Below are 19,970 nucleotides of genomic sequence, written 5' to 3' on the forward strand. Positions count from 1 at the left end.
ACCAGGGACTTAAGAGGACTGTTCGATTTATAGTGGAGAACATTAAGTAGTTCTCTGAGCTCAATCGTAACGCACCATATAGAGGAGTATCTGAGGTGGCTGATGAAGGTTGAGTAGGATACACCACCTGAAAGTTGAAAAATTCAACCAGAAATGAAACTCCTGTTTTCAACAGTGCGGCAGCCCATGGAAGGGGAAGGCAAGTCTCTTTTCTGGTGTCCTTAAATTGAAAGGATCCCTCTTTCCCCAAGAAATCCTTTTTGCTCAGCCCTGAGCTAGTAGATCAGGCTGCATCGGCAGCCAGTGTCAGGCAGTGAGCCAGTCAGCCTGGATTAGCAGAACAGACCCCTCCGGTCTCAACACGTACAGATGTAAGCAGATGTCCCTAGTTAGCTAGAGACCGGCATCTTCTTATTTTTCAGGCTTTTTTTAGAATAAAATTCCCCTTCCTGGAGGGCATGTGGAGAAGGTGATAGTAAGTGGCAGCTGGTGGAGGGCTGCTCCCCAGTGCATTTCCAGCCCTTGGGGATATACAGTCACCAGTGACAGACCCTCATATTGGACATTTTTCCATATACGCGGGTTTAAAAGATCTGTGAGTTCCCGAGGCTCTGAGGCAGGTTGAGCTTTCAATAGCTCCCTCTTTTTTGCCCCTTTCAGGGAAAAATCCAGGGAGACAAACACTTCTTAGTTAAAACTAAAAGGCCTTGGAGAATTGGACAGCCAGAAGTGTGCAATTATCAAGTCAAAGGTTCAAGATGGTTTTACATCAGATCTTTAAGTGTGGCAAAACGAATCCATCCATGCCGAAACAGCAACTCGTGTGAAATAGTAAAGTTCGTAACATTAAAAAAAACGAAAACAGATTGACCTCTTTTCTCAGAGAAAGAAAGAAAGTTTCCTTACCTCTTTTCCTTCCTCTGCCTCTGTGTTTCAGTCTCCTTGAGTTTGTCACCTGCCGTAATTGATCTCACCCAGCTACAGCTGAAACAAAAGAAGAACGAAGTTGATGTTCAGAAAGCAGCTCAACAGACGTCGGCCTTGATGTCTCCTCCTCTACAGCCAGAGTGTCAGCAAGGTCTTGCTGCCAGTCCAGGTTCTGCTGACATCCTCCAACCTTTCTAGGTAGATGGCAATTTTCCAAATGCATGTGATCTTGACTCTGGGTGTGAACAGAAATGGAGACCATAACGGAAGGCGATGTATTGCAGCGCCTGGGGAGAATGAGTGTGCAAAACAGAGAAAGCCTATTGGCCATTTGGCAGCTGATGGGAGGCTGTGATGGGGCTGAAACTTAAAAGTGAATGGTTGGAAACCGGTTCTGCTCTACTGACAAAGAAACCTCGCAAATTAATGTGTTCGCTGAGCAGATCTGGACCCAGCCTGCACCTCTGATAGTCTGTAAGAGCAAGCCAACCTCCATTTCCCAGCCTGTCTCCTGCATCACCACCAAGAAGAGGCACCTCTGAGGAATGGGGCCATGGACCTGGCCCCAGAGGCTGCACAGGGGTAACAACAGAGGAAAAGGGGATCCCTGACTATATGTTAGGGGCACCTGTCTGTGGAGTATAGCTGAGATTTGGGGTGAGACGAGAGAGTATTTTCTTTATAGCAGTGATGGGTTGACTTTGGTTGGCCACCAGCTGCCCACCCAGCCACTTCCTCACTCTCCCTCCTCAGCAAGTCAGAGGGAGAAGATAAGATGAAAAAAACCTCATTGATCAAGATAAGGACAGGGAGATCACCCACCAGTTTGCCGTCATGGGCAAAACAGACTTGACTTGAGGAAAGATTAATTTAATTTATGGCCAATTAAAACCAGAGTAGGATAGTGAGAAATCAAAATAAAACTAAAGACACCTTCCCCCACCCCTCTTTTCCTCCCAGGCTCAAGTTCACACCTGACTCTTCTGCCCCTTCTTCCTCCCCCCGAGTGTTGCAGGTGGACAGCTAGTGGGGATTGTGGTCAGTTCATAGCACTTTGTCTCTGACATTCTTTCCTGCTTATGTTGTTCCTCTGCTCCACCATGGGGTCCTTCATGAAGTGCTCCAATGTGGGTCCTTCCCATGGGCTGCCGTTCTTCATATTCATCTCGACATAAGAAAGACATTTTTTACAGTGAGAACAATCATTCACTGGAACAGTCTCCCTAGGGCCATGGTAGAGTCTCCATCGCTGAGGTTTTCAAGGTGTGGTTGGACAGGGTGCTAGATAATCTCATCTAGGGCCCCTTTTGCAGGGAAGGCTGGACCAGATGATCTTTTGAGGTCCTGTCCAACCTGGGCTGTTCTATGATTTGATGATTCTAACTGCTGCAGCGTGGGTCCTCTGCAAAGGGTATGGTCCTTCAGGAGCAGACTGCTCCAGCGTGGGTCCTCCATGGGCCACAGCTACTGCCAGGAGACAGCTCCAGCACAGACTCCCCGGGGGCTGCAATGTGGATATCTGCTCCAACATCGACCTCCAGGGGCTGCAGGGGGACAACCTGCATCACCATGGTCTTCTTCAGGGGCGGCAGGGGAATCTCTACTCCAGTGCCTGGATGGAGCACCTCCCCCCCAGCTCTTCTTCACTGACCTTGGTGTCTGCAGGGATGCTCCTCTCACATTTTCTCACTCCTCTCACAGCTGCTGTGCAGTGTTTTTTACCCTTTCTTAAATATGTTATCACAGAAGCACCACCAGCATCGCTGATTAACTCAGCTTTGGCCTGCAGTGGGTCTGTTTTGGGGCTGTCGGGACACAACTCTGGCTGACATGGGGCCAGCTCCTGCTCACATCTTACAGAAGCCACCCATACAGACCCTCCACTACCGAAACATTGCCATGCAAACCCAGCACAAGGTTACTCGTAGGTAGCTACTGAATCTCAGCTGTTTCCCTTCTCTGTAGGGTGGAGGAGGGGGCTTTTGTGGTTTTCCACCCACATTTGGTGTGTCTCTCTCTGAATCCCAGCCTCAGCCAAGACGGCGGAAACCCACTGAGCCCCAGACATGGCTGAGATTTCATCTCTGTGCCGCCCACTCTTCTCCCTGTGACTTGTCCCTTTGCCTGAGGATGGGGGTGCAAGACGCAACCAGGCCTTGGAGGAGCAGGGACAGACAGACACCGCACTGAGGTTCATAATGTGCCACCAGATGAGAGAGGAACAGCACTGATCAAGCCTCAAGTGCAACAGCTGGTCCATTGGTTGTGTCTTTGGAGAAAGACGAAGCTGTCCCATCACAGGGAAAGAGCCACCTGTGTGAGACAGGAACTTCCCAGTGTGGGACACAGGCTACGGGATGCGATGGGATGGGCGCCCACTTTGCCAGTGTCCAGAGCCTGTGCTAGCCCTGTTCTGAGACATGGGTCTTCTGCAAGAGTCTGCCATAACACATCAGTATCTTCAAAATGTTCTCGCATGCCTGCAAACAGAAATGTCCCTTCTGGTCCCTAGCTGCCAGAGAGGGGCTGTCCTGGGAAAAACAGAGCTGAGAAAAGTCAGGTTGGCATTGTAAGACCCTGGCGTTTTGGGGCTTGGGGCCCTGGGGCATTGAGTTGATGCTTCAGTTCTTATGGATTCTGGCTTGCATTTTGTCTCCCCAGCATGCTGTAATGCAGAAACACTGGCTTGTTTTTAAACAGTTGGTTTATGTCACTGCAAATATCTATGAGAAATAGCATTGCCTGAAGGGGTAAATCTTCCAAAACGCACTTGAACTTACTGCAGAATTGCAAGGAGAAGCAGGGCTGTGGGCCTGAGGTGACAAAGCTGCAGGACCTGGCCCCCATATGGACCTGTTCTTACCCCAGGGGAGTGATTCAGGAGGGAGCCTCATGTCTCAGAGCTCCTACAGCTGCGTGGTGAACAGGTACCTCTGGGACCGAGGGTCACAGCGTGTGGTGACGTCTTTGTATCACTTTCATCCAAGCATCTCAAAGCACTTTGCAAGCATTAATTAAACATCAGAATCCAGGAGGGATGAATAATATTAACCAGCCAGTCTTTCTTCTGAATGTAATATTTCTCATAAATATTTAACTGTTTTTTAAATTCCATGTGAGTCTGTTCTCACCTCGCTGGGGCAGTTGCTGTACTGCACCCGTGGGGAAAGTGGGGCTTATCCAGCATCACCCACTGACCCTGCAGCAGAGTGAGAAGAGCCTGAGTGCTACACACCACTCCCTCCTAGCCAAATTTGTGGCTGTCATCTTTTGCTGTTTTCTCCCCTGCAGAGGCCCTCCCCTCCCACCCCGCGCTGTCTCTCTTTGCTCTAATCCCATCACCAGCAATCTTTTTGCAAATGGTGGTTGGTGAGTAACAGATTCTTATAGACCTCAGTGCAGGTAGGAGATTCCCAGGCTATGCTGGGTGGAGGTCAGAGTCTGCAGGGACATGAATTCTCTCTGAGGAAGTGTGAAAAAGGGAGAAAGGGGTCTCAGAAATCAGATGTTGAGAAGGACCTTTTACTGACTCCAGTGGAAAGCCAAGAAACCTCCAGAGATGGTGTCCTTAAAATCAAGTTCCCTGCACATCCGTGGGGGCTAGGAGTGTGCCTGTGAGCTCTGATGGGTAAAGGATACCCAGATGTGTTGCAAAATCAGCGATTGCTCAGTGGTGTTGGAGAGAAGGAAAGACAAGTGTTGAACACAGCATGAAAACCATATTTTCAAGTACCTGAACGTCAGTGGCTTCAAAGGCCAGGAGCTTTCTCTTTGCAACAGAAGAGCTGACACCTGTTAGGCTTGTTGAGGGGCATTTCTGATGCTAGATGCGGAGAGCTAGACACAACCAGCCATCTGGCGAGGAGACCTGGTGATTTGCCCCAGCACAGCTGTGTGCCTTGGAAAGGAGGGAGGCTCCTGCATTGTGCTGGGGGGAGATGCCTCTCTGCAGGCGCTTGGAGTCTTTCCGCAGAAGCTTAAGCTGGGAAGAGAGGACTCTCTCAGCAGATATCATGAAGATTCATTTGCTGATCACAATGGAAAATCAGGAAATCTCCAGAGGTGTTCTTCACGAGCAAGGTGTCCCCTGAATTTTAGTGGTGGGTGTGAAGTCTTTTGGAGAAAGAATAGCTGGATGTGCTGGGAAGTCAGGAACTGCTGGGGAGCACTGAAGAGAGGGGTGGTCCAAGAATCACCAACTGCAAAAGTGTGTCACCAAAAGTGATGGGGGCTAAAGTAAGCCTAGAAAAAACCAAGCTGTTGTTAAAGATGTATCAGAAATGCAACAGGCAGGAGAGAGGTGGCTGGGACAGTTTTTAGGGACCTGTATGGGACAGATATTACTTACTATCTTACTATTAATGACCTTGGAAAAAGGAAGGAGGAGAAGTTGGTGACAATATTTGTTATGATGCACAACTGGAGGGGTTTCATCATTATGGAGAGGGTCTGGAGCATTGCACTGGAAGCAGCTTGAGGCTCATTTGCCTTCCCACAGGCGAAGTGGGATGCAATCCAATAGCACATGCCGTAAGGTTTTGCTTCTGAGTGGTAATTATAAACATTTTCGCTTTAACTTCCTGAGCTGAAGGCAAGGGAAGGGAAGGACCTGGGCCTATTAACGGGTCACTGGAGAGCTGAGTCACGGTTGTGCACACCACAAAAGGAACAAATGATGGATGAGCCTGAGAATGCAAGCGCGGGTGGGCGGGAGACCCCTGTCGCGAGTGGACGCTAGATGGCGGCATAAACCCGGGCCACGGCGAGGAGCCGCCGTGGGCTGTGGCGTGAGAGGGGCCGGCGCGGCGGCAGCGGGGCCAGAGCCGGCCGGGCGCAGCCGTGCCCCGCGCGCTGCCGCCCCCCCGGGACGGCCCTCGGTCGCTGAGACACGGGTGATGGAGGCACAAGGCTCCGTCACCCGGCAGCCGGGGCTTTGGGGCAGCGGGATGCCCGGGGCCGGGCGGTGGGGCAAAACAAGGGGGACCCTTCGGGGGACCCTGGGTGCCTGCGCTCACTTGGGCCCGAGATTTCGAAGGGCTGGGGGAGTGCCTGGCTGGAGGGTCCCGGCTGAGCTCCTGCCAGCCCCCAAAGCTTGTCAGGGAGTCTGCTGGTGCCTTCTCCTCGGTCCAAAAACCTGTGTTCTTTCCCATTAAAAAAAGGGGAGTCCTGGCCTGATGACAAGCGAGGAAGACACTCAGTGTTTGTAAAAGAAGAAGAACATGAGAAACCTCAATATCAATGAGAAATAACAAGTCCTTCCAAAAGTTGCCCTTGCACGTCACCTCCTGCCATTTTTCCTAGGCACAGAGACTGTCCTGTGTCCTTTTACCGTAAAACCCTCTGAAACCCATCCCTTCAGGAGGGGGTGACAGCCATTTCAGAGGTACACCATATGACAGCTTTTGAGAGCCGCAGTGAGTTGCATCAAACCGGCAGGCCAGCAAGACAGAAATGCAGGAGTAGAATCTCTTGAGCATAATGGAGTCAACAACTATGTAAAACAACTGTCGGAGATGCCTTGGGTCTCAATGGGTGGCACAAGATCCAGTACCTACAACAACAATGTTCCTGTAAGGAGCTTTGTTTGAGGGAACCTTTGGAAGGCAAAACGAATGATCCCATATATTTTGGTTTTATTCACTGCTGCATCAAAGTATTGAAGAAATCCAAGCAGAGAGGCATGGTTGTTTTTTTTTTTTCAGAAATGGTGCTGATATTGTTCCCACCAATTTGCCAAGCAGATATAAAACTCAGTGTGCGTTAGTGTCCTAGATCATTTGAGATCTGGTTGTAATTTTTATTATATTTAAAAGACTGTGCAGAGGCTACCAAGGCCCCAATAGACATGTTGTTTCTTTGTTAAATTACACTATTCGCTAGCATTTATTTAGCCTCTTACTTGAAATCCCTCAGAAATCTTGGATACAGAACATCTGGGCCTAGTCATGATTTTTTTCTGATAGTACTGGTCTTTCTTATGAAAAAAAGGGTAATTTGGAATTAAAGATCATCTTCCCATTCCTTTTGGAGGAGTCAGATGCAAAGGAATTTGCCTTCCTTTACTGGTCCCCTCTGCCAAAACGGAATCCACTGGATTTCCTGTGTTTTTCTCAGGATTTCTGCTTCTGGTACATTGAAAATATTTATCTGATTTTTGCACCTGTAGCTGTATCCTTGTGGAAAAGCATCAGGTCTCTTTCCTTCGTATGACATCTGTGTTATTTGCTGCTCCTGCTTATTGACTCCACCTGGGACAGATTTCCAGATTTGTTTGCTTTATTGTACAGACTATTGGTCCTTCCACTTCAGCTGTACTGATTTGCCTTGTGCCATCTTGATTCCCTCAGTGTTCAGAAATACTTTCCTACTTCCTAGTGTTGCACTGATCCAGTCTTTATCCTGCAGCATTTGGGAAGAAAAGCTTCCTTTGGCCGTGGACAGTTATTTCTGCATTGGTGGTGGCTGGCTTTTCAGCATTTTCCCTTGAGAGCTGTCAAACAAAACAGCTCAATGGCCATGCTTGTCACTTTTGTTGGTGCCTGTATTTTGTCAGTAATTCTCATCTGCATAAAGTGCTCTGCTGGTTGCAAACACAAGACTGCAACATCTGTGAAGCTTCAGATATTATTTTCAGTACTTCAGAGCGGGTGGAATTTGTATTTGTATTTATACACAGCCATGTCTGAGGCCTTGTAGCCTTTGTAGGTGTTGTCACCCTAACCTACACAGATTATACCCCTCAGCCACCGTTTGCCTCTCTGTTACAAAGAAAGTATTTTCAGGACCTACTACAGGTATTATAATGATTGTGGAGGTGCCTACCACATGCCCAAGACTTGCAGGCTTGCAGGGTAACCGTACATAATTGTATGAATGTCTCTGGTCAAACTGTCTCCAAGTATTGTCAGCTCTTTGTGAAGAGTCATGAAGCAAGAGTAACTGTGTTACAGTAAATAATCCAGTGCTCAGCTTGCATTTTACATCTTGAACAGCTCACACGTTCTCCTTGTCCCCTTGGAGCTGCAGGGCTAGCCACAGCAATGGATTGACCGTGCACTGGGGTGAATGGGACAGCTCTGCTGTGCACCTGGGACTGGCCCCGGGGTGGGAAGTGAAGAGGAGGATTAAACTGCCAGTTGTCATCAGAGGCAGCAGTGGGGCCCAAAAGTATCTGAACTAAGACATGAGTTACTAGTGTTCAAGGAGGTAAGCAGCAAGAAGACCAAGAATGTAGATTTAAATTTGTCAGGAGACGAGAGAATGACAAGAGCTTTGGAGACATGTAAGAAAGCTGTGCTCATCAGCAACAGGAAGACAAGTGAAATTCAGCACCACTGTTCCCAAAGCTGGAGGGAAAATGTAAACTGCATAAATACTTTTAGGCTTTGGCTTCCTGGAACTGTGCCAGGTCAGGCAAGAGCCCCAGGAGTCACGACAGGCATTTCACTGAGGACACAGTGAACAGCTCGATAAAAGCTCAGTGCTGTTCAGTGGGGAACTACAGTCAGAAGAGCAGACAAGACGTCGGGAGCCATAAAGGGCAGGATGGAAGTAATGTGGAGAAAGGCACCGTGCCTCCATGCAAGCTAGCACTGCTCCCCCACCAGACTGCTGCCTCCTCTTCCAGAACAAAGGATCCAAGGAGAGTTGACCATGCATAGAGATGGGCCTGAGCAAACTGTCAGGGAGAAAGTCCCCAAATTCTGGGATTTGTACCTGAAAGACAATGAGACAGGAGGGGATGGGGAAATAAGAAAAAAGGGATGTGATAAAAGGCGGTAGAATAATGACTGGCCAAGAGACGATAGATTGGGAGTCCCTCTTCTGCCAGCCTTTGTGACAGGAGAAAACAGATGATGAAAGCGGAAAGCTTTGAATTCAAAACTGATAATGAGGAACCGTTTTCACACAGTGAATAAGCAGACCCAAGGACTGATTGCCAGAGGAAATCAGAGAGTACAAGAAAACAGCAACGTTTAAAGACAGACGGGGCACACATCTGAGCAATGAGAACATACAGACTGGTAATAGGCAATGCTAAAAGTATTACTACAGGAGCAGAGAGCATCCCACTGTGTATGAGAAGTGAGAGAAAATCGCAGTCAGGCACTAAGAGAATATGTTGAGGTCTTGCTGAATATTGGTTTGCCCCTTAGCCCCACTGGGGCTAACCCACCTTTTCTCTATCTCCAAAGCATCTGGCAGAGAGAGAAGACTGAGCTAGATGGATCACTCCAGCATGAAAATATCACAGCATTATTATTTGCCTAGGAAGATGGCTGGTACCAGACTGGACTGTCCTGCCTTATGTTGGTTCTGCTTCAGTGTCTGCCTGACATTGTGTGGGATAGTTGAAGCAGACAAGTCTTCCTCACACCTCTGCTGCATTTCTCTATGACTCAGTGGAGAAATGGGTATAATTTTCAGTAAAATACATGGCTAGCTGAGTAGCTAAAGAGCTGTGGAGTCCAGACATGCTCCCCAGAATGGACTAGTTGTGACTTTTTGGGTGCTGCTCCACTACCCACAGTCTGAGGATCCCAGAGTGCCTTCATTACCTGTGTGTCTTAACCTCTTGGGTGGGGAAGGTGAAAGCCACACATCAAGAAGGCCTTTTCATGTGCCTGCTGAAATAATGAAAAACTGTCCTGGTAGTGAAGACCTCTACTCAAGTCAAGAGAACCTTCCATCCTAAACGCTGAGAGCTTAATTTTTGTACCACCACCTCCCTGAGCAGCCACAGGCTAGGGACCCATATGGGAGAAACTACATGTGTGACTCTCTTTACTAGTGAGGCTTTTTTCTGGGGTGGCATGCAATGACTGTTCAAGAGCGATACCACAGTCCTCCATAGCTATTCGGAGAGGAGGTGAAGAGCATTCTTTCTGACTACATGAAACCTAAACACATTGAGGGTCTTGAGAGATGGGACCTGGCAGACTCATGCTTACTTTACTAAGTACATCCTTAGCAGAAGAAGAGTGACAGAGAGCCCTAATATCAATCGAAGATCTATCCGGACAATGTGAGGACTAAAGGAATAAATGAATGAATGAACAGGGACAGCCAGACAGGAGGAAAAAGAGCTTCAGACAGGAGGAAAAAGAGCTTCTGAAGCACAGCAAAAAAGAGAGACTGAACCTGTGATTCTTTCTTCTCTGGTGGCATTTCATTTCCCCTTCCCCACTATGAGAATGTCAGAAATGAACAGGCAACTTCAGTAAAACAGAACTGAAAGAGAGAGAAGGCAGCAAAGTCCTTAGAAGCTGCTTCACGCAGGCAGAGGTATACCCGGCACCATCAATAGATGCAATCCTCCACAAGCACAGGCAGGGGCCAGCAGTTTTTTTTATCAGATTTATTGTAGGTTCTAAAATGAGTTTCTAATAATATGAAATGCTCAAAATGTGCAATATGTGCAGTCTCTGTGGGGTCCCCTCTGCCACTGAATGAGTGCAAGAGCAGGGCAGTGTGGGGACAGGGAGAATAAAGTGGGCAGGGGGGAGAAAACACCATCGGGCAGCAGGGGAGCTGGGTTCCAGCCATCTCCCACGTTTAAGTGTCCCACCAGTGAAAGGCTGTGAGAGAGGCCATGAAGGAGGGGCAAAAGGTGGGAGAGAGAAGTGGAGCTAAGGCAGGCAAAAGCTACTGGCTCAGATACTCCCAATAGCTCCAAAGTGTCTGTGGTGCCTGCTACCTTACTGCAGTGGTCATCTTGCCCAGGTACATAGCTTCCAGCCCCTCTGCAGGTACAGAGCTCCCATGGCCTCCTGCTACGTTCATGCCATCCCTAGACTCTCCTGAGAGGTCTGCATGGTGCACATCTCTCTGCAGCATGGCACGCAGAGTTTCATCCTCCCATGCAGACTGGGCCTGGTGTGCCTGCTCCCATCAGCACTCAGTCTGCTGGATCTTCTCCTTCTGGTTCTCCTCCATCTCCTTCTTCCTCGGCACAGTGACTGCAACCATTCCTTCCAGCGCTGGGAAGGCAGGGGACCGTGCCTGAAAGGGAAGAAAGGGGCAATATCAGGCATGGGAGGGAGACTGAATTGCACAAGTCTGGGCTTCTGCCTGCTGTGGAAGACATGGTCCTACTGCTTGCAACCAGGAGGCTCCCATTCCCTCCTAGAGCCAGGGAAGAGCCCTAGTCCCACTCTCTGCAATGTACAGTTTCTTCTGGGGAAGGCTGGCTTAACATTATCCTCTGTGGTGTCATGGGCATAAGGAATAAGAAAGACAGGAGATGCTTAAGATAAGATAGAGCAAAGAATGATCTGGGTAATGGTCAGGCCATTGTCAGGCTCAGTGGTATGCCAGATTTTACAACACCTTTTCAGAAAGAATAATTAACGACATGAAGGTTTGTGCAAAATGAGATAAGACGAAATTAAAGAGAGAACCACTTGCACATCTTGCTTTAGGAAGTGATTTTCTAGACAGTGGAAAAGAGGTAGGTCTCAGGGCTCCTGATAACAGTAAAGTATATGGTCACATACAGGCAATCAATACAACTGGAAAGATGAGATCAGTAAAAGAATGGCATGGTAGGTGTGATCTCAGCTAAGAGGAAGGGACCGGTATTTTCCTGGCAGGTTTCTGCCAGGCTGTAAAGAAATTATAAGCACAAGTCTTCAAAGATCAGTTGTGGGACCAATCATTAATGGCACAGAGAATGTGAAAGTGCTAATGAGTTATGTAGCTGATAAAGCTGAGGAGCCTCATTTGGAAGAAAGAGGATGAAAATGTCACCTGAGACCCAGATATTTTAGGAGAATGGAGCAGTAAACTGAATGACAGGTGAAAGAAATGCAACAGTACCAACCGCATGTTGGTAGGCTCAGGGCATTGGGACAGGAATTCCTAATGTGTGGGCAATAGCTCATCAAGGGATACTGGTGAGTAGCCAGTGTTAAACCAGTGCAAAATGAGGAAATGTAATCTCAGAGATTGCCAGGAGAAAGAGGGAGAGAACAAGTGAAGAGTTAATATCTTTGTTCAAGGCACCTCAGCTGCACTCTCACAAAGGATGAGCCCATGAGGGATACTGTGCAGAGAAGGGCAGGAGGACCATCTGTAGATGGAAGACCTGTGCTGCAACAGAGGAGCTTTGCTTGCTTGACAAGGGAGACTGTGAGAGCATATACATGCTTTGAGGCAGCAAACATCCTGGCTGGATTAGAGCTGTTCAAGCTAACAGAGCTGGACACCCAGGTATCCTATTTCTTGATAGCTGAGGGTTTACAGTTACAGTGTCAAGGTGTTCCTGTCCAAAGTTTTGGGCCAGAAAGGGTGGTTCTGATCATCTTGTCCTGGACTTGCACAGTCTAGAGACTCACACAGAAACTGTAGATCTCTGCCTTACATTATTCTTTACCATCAGTGCCGATTAAGGGCTGATGATGAAGAACCAGTCATGAGTCTCTGTAGCACTATCCACAATGCTTTTTTTTAAAGTTCTCATCTTGCATCTGTTCTGATGTTGCCTTTCTTCAGCCTCCAGCCACTGGGATTTGCTAAGAATTTGCATCAGCACTGCCACATCCCTTGTCTTCAGCTCAAGGCAGGCTCAAGGCACCCAGTTCTTTCGCCAGGGCAAGCTCTCCCAACCTGAGATCACTCTGAGCCCCTGGCCCCTTCTGCACTGGAAGGGGATTTTCACTGTAGACCCTTTCCAAGAAGCTAAGTAGAAGGCAACTACATCACAGCTACTCAGGTGTCCCTTGTCAGCAAAGGGAAACCCTGAAGGAAGACTTTGCCATGTACAGCCTTCCAGTACTTAAGGGTGGCTTATAAGAAAGATGGGGACAGACTTTTTTGCAGGGCCTGTTGCGATAGGACAATGGGTAACAGATTTAAACTAAAAGAGTGTAGATTTAGACTAGATACAAAGCAGAAATTTTTGACAATGAAGGTGGTGAACCACGGGCCCAGGTTGCCCAGAGAGGTGGTAGATGCCCCATCCCTGGAATCATTCAAAGTCAGGTTGGACGGGGCACTGAGCAACCTGATCTAGTTGGAGATGTCTCTGCTTATTGCAGAGGGGGTGCACTAGATGACCTTTAAAGTTCCCTTCTAACACAAACTATTCTATGATTCTGTGTAATTCATTTGCAGAGAAACAGTTTGAAAACTGCAGAGAAATTGTGTGACTTGTTTGCAGTTTTTTTCCAGTGGCATGATGGGCGAGGATCAGTCTTGGCCTGGTCTTTAGGATGATAAAGGCAAGGCAGAGTTTTCAGAAGACGAGATACTGGAACAAGCTGAGCAAATGAAAGGCAGTAAGTTGTTGGAAGCAGGCAGCCGAGGTGTGAGGGCTGAGCGAGCAAAACCAGACCTCCATCAAGATCAGCATCTGGGGATCAATAGGCATTTATATGGAACGGGAGACTCTGTTACATCAAAGCATCCAGATAAGGAATAAAAGAGAGGACACCTAGAAAAGCCTGGAAATGAACCCTTCTCTATTACAGCATGGCTTGATCTCTGAGAGAATAAACAGAAGCTTTTCAAGTCTGGGCTGTGATTGTCCCCTAGGAGGTTTTACCCCTCCTCTGAAGTGTCTGATCTGCCCCCAGAAGAATGCCGTGGTTAGCCAGACCTGCTGATGCCCAGGATACAGCTTTCACTAAATGTCCACAACACCCTCAGCAGGCTGTCCAAGCCCCATTCTTCCTCTGGCTGCTGTGTACCTGAGACTTTTCACTGCTGTCTCTAGGGTACCCAGGGGAAGGTCAGATAAGGGGTGATGTACAGGAAAACTAACAGAAATGGGGTGAAGGGTACTTACTCTTTTTTGTAGGGCCAGAGCCAAAACACAGACCATAAGCAGGAAGAAGAAGGTGAGGGTAAGCCCAAAAGTAACCTGCCCATTGAAGATGGTGGGAGGGTTGGAGATCTGGGCACCTGTAAGGAGGAACCACAGTTAGGAAGGAGAGGAAGGTTGATTTTGCACTGGGGCAAGGCTGGGACTGCACAAAGATGGGCAAACTGGAAAAGGGTGCAGGGAACTGGAAGGAACAACAAGAGGAACTGGTGAGAGCTAAGACAGGATGACAAGATGGGATCCAAGCAGTCAAAGGGGAGAAGGATAGGGTGAGGCTGAGAGAGGAAAGGGCATCAAGGAATTGAGTAGGGCGAGAAGAGATTGGTTACAGATCTATGGGGGACAGTACCTGTGATCTGCAGCCCATACTCCACTGCTCCCAGTCTGCCTTCTGGGCCATATACACTGCATTCCCATGTGCCCGTATCCTTTTGTGACACTTGGGTTATTTCCAAGGTAGGGCCCATCTGGGATCTATGGCTCTCCAGGTTACGGGAGGAGGTCACAGCCAGCTTGCTGTTAGTGGGAGCTGAGTCAAGGTGCTTCCACTGGAAATGTTCATGTCCTCGGGGATGTGTGAGGCTACAGATGAGCAGCAAGCGAGACCCCTCAGAAACTGGTCCTTGAATGCTTGGAGTGACTGTAGCAAAGGAAAAAAAAATACCCTCAGGAAAGACTACAGGCAGGTCCACATCTCTTCCTCATCCCTCCTTCTTCTATTATACCTCCCCTTTATTACTTCCTCTAATTTATTTTCTTTGTCTTCTTCAGTCTTAAGAGGAACAATCAAATTACCCAGAAAAACCCTTGCTTACAGCAGAGTCCAGTGCAGTGCAATGCCCTGAATAGAGACCTTGTTTCCCACCCTGGGGTGGGAACCTATGAGCAGAAGCAACCCACACTCACTGCACTGATGAGTGGGGAGGTTTATCTGCAAGCAATGGGGGACCCCAGAGTGGTAATGCACCTCCCTATCTCTCCTCTTACCTGTAACCACTGCCAAGGTCACGTCCCTGCTGATTGTCTTGCTGCCAACAGAGACATCACAGCGGTACTGCCCTGCATCACCCGGTCCCACTGCAGGCAGACGAAGGGGGAAACTTCTGCTGCTCAAATTCTGGGAGGTGCCACAGTCTTGCAAGTGTCCTTCTGCAAGGTGGCTCCAGTGGGCTGTCACCACATTGATCCCAAAGGCACTGGGAAAGTAGCTCAGGGTGCATGGTAGATCAGCTGCAGAGCCAGCTGCAGCATAGACCACAGGGTTGGTTGGGCCATCAAAACCTGATCCAGAGATAGAGGACAATGTGGAGTGGTGGTTGGAAAGAGCTCTGCAGGGAGGTGACTGGCCTGGGAAGTGCCAACAAGGTGGGAGCTGGGAAGCTGAAGCCACTGGGGTTGGCCAGTCACATCAAAGGGAGCTACTTGGGGATGTTGGAGTAGCAATGCTGAGCTCACCTAGAATTTGCAGGTTGTACGTGGCAGAAATGATCTTGTTATCTGAGTATCTGAGCTGGCAGCGCCAGGAGCCTGCATCACTCATGGCTGGCCGGAGGATGGAGAGAGCCCCATGCAAGGAGCAGAAGGTCCTGGATGTGGGGACCAGGCGCCCGTTGTGGAACCAGCATGTCTCCACAAGGCTGGCCTGGTGGCTAGAGTTGCAGCTCAACAAGAGTGGCTCCTTTTCTACCACAGGGCTGGGTGGACTGAGGGTTACTGCAAGAAAAAGAAAGTGGCGGTGGGGGGGAAGATAAGATCAGGGGGAATTAGCAAACCATCCCCTTGTGCCCCTCCTGTCCCAGCTTTGTCCCTCAGGCAACCTTCTCTCCAGAGCTGAGAGCAGACAGCAGGAAGCTGTGCGCTTTCAGGAGGCTGCTGCCTGTGCTCTAACCTGCCCTGGCAAACACGACATCCCCACTCCATCCCACCTTTACAACCTCCCCAGTCCTAAAATCAACATTCTCCAGGGTTTCCATCTTCTCCTACCTGTAATTACCCCCAGGTCCACCAAGCAGCTATGGACTTCTTTGTTGTATGCCACCTGTGCCTCGTACAGCCCGGCATCCTCGCTCCGGACCGGGTAAATTCGCAGGGAGAAATTTCCATTACGTAAGGCAGAGTCCTGGACTGACACCCGGGGCCTCATGGTCAGCGCTGTCTTCCGGAGGCCTGAGTACCCCACCTCCAGCACCATGTGTGGCTCCTGGTGGGCGCTGGGAGCGGGACAAGTGAGCAGCTTGTGCCGGAGGCAAAGGAGAGATCAAGGGTGGGGAGCAGGAAGAAGGGAATGTGGGGAAGGAGAAAGGGGGCTCAAAGTGTCTCCCACCATCCCCAGTCCCTGCACAAGGACACAGATCTGTCTTGGCCCTGGTGTACCTTCCCCCATGCCGCCTCCACAGCACAGATGTCTTGTCAGGCAGCTGCTTCCAGCTCTTCCATGTCTTTCTGGGGCTCAGGTGGCAAGGCAGCATGGCTGAACTCCCTGCTCTGGCCCACACTTTCTGCTCCCTGCTTTCCCCCTCTGCTACTCCTGGTAGGATGTGGCCAGCTGTAACGAGATGGAGGGTTGAGCAGAGGGTGGGACTCATGGAGCAGAGGTCAATATCTGGCCATCTTCAGCAGGGTTAGAAGGGCACAAATTCTCCCTTCCAGACCTGTCAGGGACCAGGTAACATCCAGACTAAGTTTACTGAGCTACTCTGCCCTCCCTGATATGTTCAGCCCCTCTTACCATTGAAAGCCAGCAGAGTGAAGGTGAGGAACAGTACCAGCGTCACCAGCCTCATGGTGGCATCCAGGAGAGGCGAGGGGCTTCGTCTTCCCACTCGGGTCTGTGCTTGATCAGGTCAGAAGCTTTAAGAGATCAGCAAAAATGAAGCAGGGGCAAAGAAGATGTTAGTGTGGGTAGATGAACCAAGGGGGGTTCAGCTGGATCTTCTTGCTCTCGTGCTGTCTCTCTCCAATCAAAGCATCTCCCTAGATGCCCTTATATTGCAGGTGGGCAGATAATTTCCTCATATCACTAAGAAGATGCGTCACAACCAAGAAACCAGTATAAGTCTGCGGCACGTGAAGGCAGGGCTGAAGCCAGTGAGAGAGAGGAAGGAGGGACCAGAGGCACTGCTCTAAGCATCTTTTAGTGGAAATTCTTTGGGTCGCTGTTGTTTTTCTTACAAGTTTCGCTTCTACATAGACAGTGGAAAAAGTGTAGAAGACACTTCCCAGCAAGTCCCTTCATGTTTTTCTTTCATCTCTTACCTTTTTTGGTTTGATCTTTCCACCTCTTACAGCTTCTCTGTAATTGTTTCAGGGTTTTTGAGAACATGTTGGTCTTTTTTCTGCTTTTTTTTGTTTTGTTGGGGTTTTGGTGATTATTTTTCCTTCTTTAGTGCTTCAAACATGATCATTTTTTTGGTTTTTCTCCTTGGCCAGTTCACAGGCAGCATGAGGAAAGGGTCTGTGGTGAGCTCCAACCAGGGCACATGTGACCTATCACTCCAGAACCTAGGGGCAATCTGGGACAAAGATGAGGTGGTCTGAGAAGACAGAAAGGAGCATCCAGGAAAAGCAACCAGCACTGACAAGAGGGGCTGCATACTGTGGCACCGCAAGTGGCATGAGGAAGGGACCCTCCTCCTCTAGCAGCGCTGGAGAAAACCCACCCAAGTTCATGCACTGAGGGGCCTTGTCCTAGCTCCTGTGTAGGGTAATACATTCCCACCCTTGTGCCTCATCCTGGGGCCCCTTTTGCCTCAGAGAATCCTCACTGTTGTGGCTCACACTTTCCAGCAACCCACCAGCTCTGACTCTTTTGGACTTAATCAGCCCTTCATGATGGGTGTCAGACATTTGACTGTCACTGAGTGACTATTATCCCCCCCCCGGCTCATCCCCCAAGGGCTGGGCTGGGGCTTTTCCTGGGGGTGAGGAAGGGACGTGACTCAGAGTGGCCACTTCTTCACTGTGGAAGGATCCTTGCTTGCTCTCTAGTTTTCCTCAGCTGGGTGGTGAAGGTGGGAGATAAAAGAGAGCGAGTGGTACGCCTCAATTCAGCAGCTCCCTGTTGTGGTGATGGCTCTCGTCTCTTTCATCGCACACAGTTCTTCAGTCTCCTGAGGAGTGGGATTGATGTCAGGGAACCTGGTGCAACCTTGCACACCTCAATGTCCCAGGGGGACTGTTTTGTAGTGGTCCTTCGTGCCCTCTGTGTTACACAGCTCACACGATCGCCTAAGAGAGGAAGAGAGGAGAAAAGATGGGGGAGAACTTGTGAAAGTTGGCAGGAGGTGTTTTTTCCTCCTGTTAAAGAAAAACAGTTTGTGGTGCCCAGTCCAAGCAGAAAGCACCAACTTCTCTTTCCCCTGAATCAGCAGTGTGAGAATGGTGTGAGTGTGTGGGTGAAGACAAGAGAGAGAGAAGGGAGATGGAACCATGGTGGGGAGACACGTACGGCTCCACAGCCCAGCACCGCCTGCTCACCCTCCCTGGGCTTCACCCAGGGGACACCAAGCTCGCTGCTCTCCCCCTCCATCCCCACCCGTTCTGCACTCTTAGCCTTGGCACCCTGGCACTGTTCCCACCTAGTCCCCTAAACCAACCTTAACTGCGTCCGTGCCCTAGGAAGTGCTTCCTCCTTGTAAGAACTGGCAAAGGAGAGGGACGTATTCCCATCCTGCTGCCGCTTCCCGAGAGGTGGTCGCGAGGGACTGATGGCGAGCCCAGGAAAGTGATAGGAGCTGTCTGGCACTGGGGGGGTGTTTGGGGCCCGAGGGGTTATTATGCTGAGTGAGCATGTTGTGAAATGAAGATTTTAGAGGCACTGTTTTACTCAGCACCAGGCTATCTTTAGTAAAGACACCTGTGACGTTTCTCTCTAATGACCCATTTTAAATGCTGACTCCCTTGAATGACATTTTCGTCATCTCCCAGAACAGGACCCCGCCGCAGAAATAACAGTGACCAGAGCAAGATCAGCACAGGGGCATCTTCTCAGAACTGCCTGCATGGGTCCCCCGGGCAGAGGGGCTGGCAGGGATGTGTGGGACTCTGCAAAGCCATGGGGAATGAGCCCTGGACAGGGATACAGAAGCCCTGCTCACTAAATACTCCTTTGTCTGTGCTAGGCATTAGCTAATTTCAGCCAGGTTCCAGACTTAGCTGCAGCAGCCACCTTGCGCACAACCTTAATGCATTGCTTTTCTTGTCTCTCTTGGCATGTCTTACAGGTGTAAACTACACTTACCAAGAAAAATAGGAATAGAAAACACTATTCTGCAGTATCATAGAGTTAGTCTTGCTGAAGGAATTTTCCGTTGCATTTCCAGATTTCTGTGATACCATGTTTTTCTCTGAGTGATTCCACTTTCATGTTTTGGTCCTTATGGCATCAAGTCTGACACTAGTCATAATCTTCTGCTTTGTGCTGACTTTTTGAGTTGCTCTATAGTTTATTTGCAGACTTTTAGTGGCCTAAGAAATTGCGCTGTGACTTGAAGACTAGGTTATCAGCTGTGCAGCTTGAGATCAGCTGGTCTGGGTGTTCCTGAGATAGAGCGCTCACCAAAAGGACCTCATGTAAAACGCCCTGCTTGCTGTTTGGCCAGAGCTAAAGAAAACATAATAAGCAAAAAGAAGTTACTTACTAACAAGAGATAACTAATAACTTTGTGGTGAGGGACTGTAAAGAGAAAGCAGCCACACCTGGGGAGGCAGAGGGAAGGTCTGGCAGGCGATGTGGTGCGAGTAAAGGCTGCTCTGGGCAGGTTGGTACTCAGCAGGCATCCGGACAGGCAATGGGGTTTCCCGGGGTCAGATTGGGATTACCTGTGAGACTTCTGGCATGGCCTGGGAAGCTCGGGGAGCTAAAAGAGATCTAAGCTCACCTCCAGAGGGGAAGCAACAGAGCTGCTGTTCTCTGGGTGCTCAGGACAGACGTAGTGGTTGCCCAAGCCAACATCTTGTGGCTGCGGAAGGGCCAAGCAGCAGAACCCTGAACCAGAAAGAGCTGGTGCCCATGGCTTAGCAAGTTTTGTGTGAGATGCACAATGTGTCAATGAGTAGAAACAGGCAACCCTGAGGCAGAGGGATGCAAATCAGTCTTCCCCTGCAACAGGCTGTGATTACTTCTTCCAAGGCACCAACCTGAGATTCATTCTATATATGAAATTGCTCAGCTTCAAGTCCAGGGTGGGTACCAAACGTGCTTCCTTTCTCACAGGAGGAA

The 19,970-nt window shown here is 49.3% G+C and overlaps 1 protein-coding gene across 1 annotated transcript; it reads right to left on the reverse strand.

The window, feature by feature from the left end:
• Positions 1 to 10,818: 10,818 nt before the first annotated feature.
• On the reverse strand, positions 10,819 to 16,533 carry LAG3 (lymphocyte activating 3; the record flags this gene model as incomplete). The annotated part of the gene is made up of 8 exons (XM_082013184.1): positions 10,819 to 10,929; positions 13,715 to 13,830; positions 14,100 to 14,390; positions 14,738 to 15,031; positions 15,206 to 15,463; positions 15,734 to 15,960; positions 16,124 to 16,295; positions 16,479 to 16,533. The coding sequence occupies 8 exons, from the start codon at positions 16,531 to 16,533 to the stop codon at positions 10,819 to 10,821; spliced, it is 1,524 nt and encodes a 507-aa protein (XP_081869310.1).
• Between the last annotated feature and the right edge of the window lie 3,437 nt (positions 16,534 to 19,970).

Source organism: Phaethon aethereus (assembly GCF_964289735.1).
Source record: "Phaethon aethereus genome assembly, chromosome: 1".
Taxonomy (NCBI): Eukaryota; Metazoa; Chordata; class Aves; order Phaethontiformes; family Phaethontidae; genus Phaethon; species Phaethon aethereus.